Below are 8,074 nucleotides of genomic sequence, written 5' to 3'. Positions count from 1 at the left end.
TATGATGGAAGCCTGGGTGGTGATCTTCTCTTCCAAGCTCGAGCGCAGTGTATGAATGTGAATGCAAGAAACTACAGGTGGTCTGAGTCCCGCAGCAAAGTGTGTCAGATGTGTGACAGGGGTGTGGATGAAACTGTCGTGCATGTGATACTGGTGTGTGGGAGGTACCGGAGAGAAAGGACGGAGATGATGAGGGTGGCAATGAGTGAGATGGGCTGCAGGGATGTGAATGGGAGGATTGCAAGGACAGAGAGGGAATGGATGCTGCTGCTGCTGGGACTGAGTGATGAAGCAAATGATAGAATTATAGAAGCCATGAAGAGTTTTCTGGAAAAGATGTGCTGTGCAAGAAATAGGGAATTGGAAGATTTGTAATGTATACTGCTTGTGTTGTTTTTTTATTTTTACAGGGCGTGCCGATACGAAGGCCTGACTCTCCAACGGGTCACCTGTACAGCAAGAGCAAGAGCAAGAGCAAACATCAACACGTGAGGCCCAGCACTCCCGCCCGAGGACCACCAGAGTGTTCCCAGGCGTCCTTGTTGTGTAGTGTCCAGCCAGCACACTGAGCACACTCTAGAAGAAGAATAGGACCAAGACAGCAGCATATTCCCAGGCGTCCTTGTTGTGCAGTGTCCAGCCAGCACAGAGAATAGGACCAAGACAGCAGCATATTCCCAGGCGTCCTTGTTGTGCAGTGTCCAGCCAGCACACTCTAGGAGAAGAATAGGACCAAGACAGCAGCATATTCCCAGGCGTCCTTGTTGTGCAGTGTCCAGCCAGCACAGAGAATAGGACCAAGACAGCAGCATATTCCCAGGCGTCCTTGTTGTGCAGTGTCCAGCCAGCACAGAGAATAGGACCAAGACAGCAGCATATTCCCAGGCGTCCTTGTTGTGCAGTGTCCAGCCAGCACACTCTAGGAGAAGAATAGGACCAAGACAGCAGCATATTCCCAGGCGTCCTTGTTGTGCAGTGTCCAGCCAGCACAGAGAATAGGACCAAGACAGCAGCATATTCCCAGGCGTCCTTGTTGTGCAGTGTCCAGCCAGCACACTCTAGGAGAAGAATAGGACCAAGACAGCAGCATATTCCCAGGCGTCCTTGTTGTGTAGTGTCCAGCCAGCACAGAGAATAGGACCAAGACAGCAGCATATTCCCAGGCGTCCTTGTTGTGTAGTGTCCAGCCAGCACACTCTAGGAGAAGGACCAAGACATCAGCATATTCCCAGGCGTCCTTGTTGTGCAGTGTCCAGCCAGCACACTCTAGGAGAAGAATAGGACCAAGACAGCAGCATATTCCCAGGCGTCCTTGTTGTGTAGTGTCCAGGCAGCCGTCCAGGTGCCCGGCGCTGCCCCTCACCTTCCCGCCACCTCCGCCGCCACCATGATGCAGGAGAAGGCCGGCAAGAAGCTGTCCAAGGCGGTGCTGGAGCTCAAGGTGAGGGGGTCAGACCACACGGAGGGGCGGGGCAGTGGGGGAAAGTGCTCGGGTTGAAATAAAAAAAGGTTGGGAACCATGGCTCAGTAGTTTAAATGTTTTGCTACCCACCTAAAATAACCGATTTCGGTATTATTGTAGGAGTACACCAGTCTAGAGATGGCTTTTCTTACCCTGACCATTAGAAAGAGCTCCGCATTCTGAGTAAATTCATCCCCATAAACACCCCTCGGAAATCATTTATAACGGTAATGTAACCGTTAGGTTAGGTTAGTTTTAGGTTAGGTTAGTGTTAGGTTAGGTTAGTTTTAGGTTAGGTTAGTGTTAGGTTAGGTTAGTTTTAGGTTAGGTTAGGTTAGGTTAGGTTAGGTTAGTTTTAGGTTAGGTTAGGTTAGGTTAGGTTAGGTTAGTGTTAGGTTAGGTTAGTTTTAGGTTAGGTTAGGTTATGTTAGGGTTATGTTTAGTTTAAATGCACCTGTGTGGACGAAACTAGTTTTTTCTGGTAGATTTCGGTCTGTTTTGAATGAATGTGCTCTAAATTTTTTATCGCAAATCATTAGTCTCTTGGTTGGAATGCGGGTAAAAAACACGTGATTTGTGATAGAAATGACACGCATATTCATTCAAAACAGGCCGAAAACTACCGAAAAAAACTAGTTTCGTTCGGAAATGCGAGACTGGTGAAGTGCTACAAATTTACCCCGATTTCTCCCTTTTCCTTTACTTCTAAGTACTTGCATCTTCATATTATGGTTGAGGGACATATGTATTTTGTTCCTTAACTATTATATGGAGGCGTATTAACGTAGTTGGAGGCACGGACTCAATCTCCACAATTACATTTAATTACTGGTAACAGTTAAAGAAATAATCGTAACAATAAAAAAAAAATACACTTACACTATGAGGGAAAAAAGGGTAAAATTCTAGTGTTTGCCCATAATCCCCCCTTTCCCCCAAAACAAGCTTGGGGACCTGTGGGAATTCGGGGTTTCGGGTGGGGAACAAAATCTGTCACAATCGTATATTTTGTTTTATATGTGTGGGGGAGAAAATTACCCTAGATCTAGGGAAATTCCCTACACTTAGGGTTTTTTCCTCCTACCACCACTAAAATATGGGTTTGCGATGAATTTACTGTTCCCCATATGGAAACCACGCATTCTCACTGGATCTCCAAGCCTGTTTTGGGAGAGAAGCGTAGTGAACCCACCAAACAATGCTCGCCTCACCCGTCTGGCATGGTGCCGACGGCCAGCTGCGTCCACATAAATCACCTACACCACACTCAGAGCCCTCTCACTAGCACCGATTCGAGTAGCTTGCCTCATCACAAGGTTTCTGTCCTGCTAGTAGGGTCCATGGCACCAAACATGGTGCATCTTCATTGTTTATCACTGACACAAGCAATACCACCGGCTACTCGTGATCCGTCCAACGGCGCGTTCTAGAAGCAACCGCGGGTAATACCGTGTGTGTTATCCCAAACCTCCTGCGCGACCTGTTCGAGCACGTGAATCCTGACTAACCGCATTTTGAATCTGCTTCACGTGTTCGTGTTACCAGTAATTGAAGGTAATTGTGGAGATTGAGTCCGTGCCTCCAAATACATCAATACGCCTCCATATAATAGTTAAGGAATGAAATACATATGTCCCTCAACCATAATATGAAGATGCAAGTACTTAGAAGTAAAGGAAAAGGGAGAAAATGGTTATTTTAGGTGGGGAGCTTAATGTTTAAACTACTGAGCCATGGTTCCCAACCTTTTTTTCAGGCGACCCCAATCATGCACGTCTAGACATTACCGCGACCTTACTAGTTCGTTTTGGTACCGTGCCAGTTTTTCATTACCGATACCTCACGAAACTTTGCTAGCTCTTCATAAAATCTTTTCTTCAAACATTCAACACTCATGGAAACGCTTTCAAAATCCAATTCAAGGACTATTTATTGTTGAAAATAGGGGATAATATTCACGAAAGCGTAGCCTCCTTTGGTGGCGGCCACGATGACGGTGCCGCCGCCGCAGCTCTTCTATTCCCTTTCAAAAAGAAGAGATGTAAGAAAAGAAAGGGGTTCCGCGCAACATGAGGAAAACAAGAACTGCCAAATTGAAGCCCAAACCCACAACAAACACAGCCACACACGCACACACACACACACACACACACACACACACACACACACACACACACACACACACACACACACACACGGGCCCCGACAAAAACACTGTTCAGGCGGCGCCGATGCAAAGGCCACGCTGCTGACACTCATCATCACCATCACCATCATCAGCTGCCCGTCATCTGCTCGGGCCCAGCGCGTGGCCGGGGCCGTCCGCACACATGCACTTGGCCACCCATCCGGGTGGCCAAGTGCAAGATGTTGACGGTTTTCAGTTTTCCCCGTAAGAATAATGGTTCAAAGTTTGCGATTACAACGTTTGCGACCCGCAATGTCAACTTATTTATCGCAAACTTGGAGACAGTATTGTTCTTCATCCAGCACCAAGGTGTCCTATGCTGTGAGATGGGTGAAATTCTGGAGTAATACCCATTTTAAAAAAAAAAAGCCTGCTACTCGCTGCTCCTACAAAAAAAGAATTAAAAGAGGTGGCCAAAAGAGAGGTCAATTTCGGGAGGAGAGGTGTCCTGATTCCCTCCTCTTGAAAGAGTTCAAGTCGTAGGCAGGAGGAAATACAGATGAAGGAAGATTGTTCCAGAGTTTACCAGTGTGAGGGATGAGAGAGTGAAGATGCTGGTTAACTCTTGCATAAAGGGTTTGGACAGTATAGGGATGAGCATGAGTAGAAAATCGTGTGCAGCGGGGCCGTGGGAAGGGGGGAGGCATGCAGTTAGTTCAGAAGAGCAGTCAGCATGAAAATAGCGATAGAAGATAGAAAGAGAGGCAACATCGTGATGGAATTTAACCATTTCATTGCTAAATGCTCGCAGCGAGCGTTAGGCATATTTGCTGGTGGTGCTAAACGCTTGGTGTGAGCTCCAGCCGCACTCAAATCTCCTGCGTATGAGAGTGTTCCAATACTAATACTCACAACACAGGATTGCCAATTGAGTGGGGTCTTCACTAAATTTGTTGGAAAATCATGTCAGCCCAGCGCGGCAAATCTACGGACGAGTAACTGGTGGATGTTCTTGTCCAATATAGCGGCATTTTTGCATAGCTTCACCTATCACCTGACTGATTCTTTGACCAAATAGTTGTAAATATTGCAGTTGGCAATACTCCCTTGCCAGAATCTGAAGGAGAGATGTCCGCAGTTCCCTCAATATGGGTGATCATCCCGCACGCACTGATGTAAGTGTTAACATTCATCACTCCCTGAACATGCATGTACGTTCGCAGGAGAGGCACACATAACTGACTCCTATAGATCTGGGCCTTCTCTTTCCAATGGTGTTTTTGGTTTTTAGTTGTGATGAATAGTTTTTGAGATACAGAGGTCAGGCTGCCTGACTGCGCCTGAGGGGATAGTCGCGTCCCATCCCACGTGCAAAGAAAGGGTTAAGAGGTAGAAGACTATCAGTAGGAGGAGGAGAGCTGAAGAGACGAAGAGCCTTAGACTCCACTCTGTCCAGAAGAGCTGTGTGAGTGGAGCCCCCCCACACGTGAGACGCATACTCCATACGAGGGCGGACAAGGCCCCTGTATATGGATAGCAACTGCGCGGGGGAGAAGAACTGGCGGAGACGATACAGATCGCTCAACCTCGAGGAAGCTGATTTAGTGAGAGAGGAGATGTGAAGTTTCCACTTGAGATTTTGAGTTAAGGATAGACCGAGGATGTTTAGTGTTGAAGAAGGTGACAGCTGAGTGATGTCGAAGAATAGGGGATAGGTGTTTAGAAGATTGTGTCGAGTTGATAGGTGGAGAAATTAAGTTTTTGAGGCATTGAAGGACACAAGGTTCCTTCTGCCCCAATCAAAAATGATAGCAAGGTCTCAGGTTAAGTGTTCTGCAGCCTCCAGCCTGGAGTCGTGTACTTCCTGTTGGGATGGCCTTCTATTGAAAGAAGTTGAATAATGCAGAGTGGAGTCATCAGCGTATGAGTGGACAGGACAGTTTGTTATGGAAAGAAGATCATTGATGAATAACAGGAAGAGAGTGGGTGATAGGACAGAGCCCTGTGGAACACCACTGTTGATAGGTTTAGGGGAAGACCAGTGACCGTCTACCACCACAGAGATAGAACGGCCGGAAAGGGACTGGAGATAAAGGAACAGAGAGAGGGATAGAATCCGAAAGAGGGCAGTTTAGAAAGCAAAGACTTGTGCCAGACTCTATCCAAGGCTTTCGATATGTCTAGCGCAACAGAGAAAGTTTCACCGAAATGGCTAAGAGAGGATGACCAAGAGTCAGTTAAGAGAGCAAGAAGATCGCCAGTAGAACGCCCCCATACTGGCGATCATATAGAAGGTTAGAAGAGGAAAGGTGCTTTTGAGACTTCCGGTTAAGGATTGATTCAAAAGCTTTAGATAGACAGGAAAGTAAAGCTATAGGGCGGTAGTTTGAGGGATTGGAACGGTCACCCTTCTTAGGCACAGGCTGTACAAAGGCATACTTCCAGCAGGAAGGAAAGGTAGATGTTGATAGGCAGAGACGAAAGAGTTTGACCAGGCAGGGTGACAGCACGGAGGCACAGTTTTTAAGGACAATAGGAGGCACTCCATCAGGTCCATAAGCCTTCTGAGAGTTGAGGCCAGAGAGGGCATAGCACACCATACTTTGATGTGCCTTTAATTAAAGGAAATCATTGCCACTCCCCTCAAAAGTTGCTTATTTTTGACTCGGTAGGAATGACAGTTTACAAGAAATGGCAACACTACGTACAACACAGCAAAGCCTATCAGAGGCCAAATACAGTAAACCCTTGATATAATGGACTAATTGGTGGGGACTTAGTCTGTTAATGCTGAAAGTCCGTTATAAGTGGCAGAAGTTTACCAAGTGCGGTTGGTTAAAAACTGTTCTCGGCGGTCCCTGTGGATTTCTGACTCCCTGAGCTTGTCCGTTATATCCAGAATCTGTTATAAGTGTGTTCGTTATATCACGAGTTTAATGTACAGTCATACCTCAGTTTACGAGTTTAATTCGTTCTGGAATTTTGCTCATAAATCATAAAGCTCATAAACTAAAATGAATGCACACTCTAATGCTGAAAACACAAAGATCGCACACTAGAGCACAAACGTAAGTGGATACGAGGGTGTGAGTGCTGCCTGTGTGGATGTACAGTCACCTCTTGATTAAGACGAGTTTAAATAACAAGTTTTTGATTTAACACGAGTTGATATTTAAGGTGATACGTTTAACCCTTTCATTGCTAAGCGCTCGCAACAAGACTGTCCCTTCAGGCGTGCTCGGGCACCCCAGCGGGGGAAGGGGATCTCTTTTAACCGCTATATCTCAAAAACTATACATCACGGTTACAAAACAAAAACACCATAGGAAAGAGGAGGCCAAAATCTATAAGATTCGGTTATGTAAGCCTCTCCTGCGAATGTACAGGCACGTTCAGCGGGTGTTTTTTGCTGTGAGTGTGACTGGTGCTCGCAGTGAGCTTTTAGCACCACCAGCAAGTGACGCTAGTGCTCGCTCTTTTAACCCCCATGGCGTCGGAACATTTCCCACCCGTGACCCCCCCCAGCGTCGGCACTTTTCAAAAATTTTTTTCTCCCATTATGTCAGAAATGCTGAAAAAACATAGGTTTAAGTCATGAAAAGTGTCAAAAATGACATCTGAGTCACGGTGTGTGTCGTAAATTGTCGCGTCGTATATGTACGACGCCGACGCTGGGAAGGTGACTCAGCCTGTGTAGTACATGTACGACGCCGACGCTGGGAAGGTGACTCAGCCTGTGTAGTACATGTACGACGCCGACGCTGGGAAGGTGACTCAGCCTGTGTAGTACATGTACGACGCCGACGCTGGGAAGGTGACTCAGCCTGTGTAGTACATGTACGACGCCGACGCTGGGAAGGTGACTCAGCCTGTGTAGTACATGTACGACGCCGACGCTGGGAAGGTGACTCAGCCTGTGTAGTACATGTACGACGCCGACGCTGGGAAGGTGACTCAGCGACTGTAGTACATAACGACGCGACGCTGGGAAGGTGACTCAGCCTGTGTAGTACATGCACGCCGACGCTGAAGGTGACTCAGCCTGTGTAGTACATGTACGACGCCGACGCTGGGAAGGTGACTCAGCCTGTGTAGTACATATGTACGCCGACGCTGGGAAGGTGACTCAGCCTGTGTAGTACATGTACGACGCCGACGCTGGGAAGGTGACTCAGCCTGTGTAGTACATGTACGACGCCGACGCTGTGAAGGTGACTCAGCCTGTGTAGTACATGTACGACGCCGACGCTGTGAGGGTTAACCTCCGTAACTCCAAAACTATTCATCACAGCTAAAAAAATAAAAACACCATTGGAAAGAGGAGGCCAAGATCTATACAATTCGGTAATGTAGGCCTCTCCTGTGAAAGTACAGGCACGTTCAGGGGGTGTTGCCTGTGAAGACGTACATTTATACATTTGTGACGGTCAGCCGCAAGGCAACTACTGAGTAGATCTCTTGATGATGGGGTGCTGGCAGGGCAG

General features: G+C 47.3%; 1 protein-coding gene and 1 long non-coding RNA gene across 3 annotated transcripts in view; both read left to right on the top strand.

Moving 5' to 3' along the window:
• The first annotated feature begins 234 nt into the window (after positions 1-234).
• The window catches only part of LOC126998524 (protein FAM98B-like), a 35,747-nt gene continuing 27,907 nt past the window's right edge, over positions 235-8,074 (top strand). The window contains exons 1-2 of one of the 2 annotated variants that reach the window (XM_050860286.1): positions 235-885; positions 1,307-1,441. In XM_050860286.1, the coding sequence (XP_050716243.1) occupies positions 1,388-1,441 (54 nt within the window). In that variant the 5' untranslated portion in view covers positions 235-885; positions 1,307-1,387. Of the gene's footprint in view, positions 1,442-8,074 lie in introns of both variants that reach the window. The other variant, XM_050860276.1, reaches the window with a different exon arrangement.
• LOC126998551 (uncharacterized) lies at positions 5,949-7,845 on the top strand. The gene is made up of 3 exons (XR_007752920.1): positions 5,949-7,539; positions 7,623-7,667; positions 7,712-7,845. It is a non-coding gene; the product is annotated as an uncharacterized LOC126998551 (long non-coding RNA).

Source organism: Eriocheir sinensis, chromosome 2 (assembly GCF_024679095.1).
Source record: "Eriocheir sinensis breed Jianghai 21 chromosome 2, ASM2467909v1, whole genome shotgun sequence".
Lineage (NCBI taxonomy): Eukaryota > Metazoa > Arthropoda > Malacostraca > Decapoda > Varunidae > Eriocheir > Eriocheir sinensis.
Note: the sequence above shows the minus strand (reverse complement) of the source record. Positions and strands in the feature narration are given on the sequence as shown.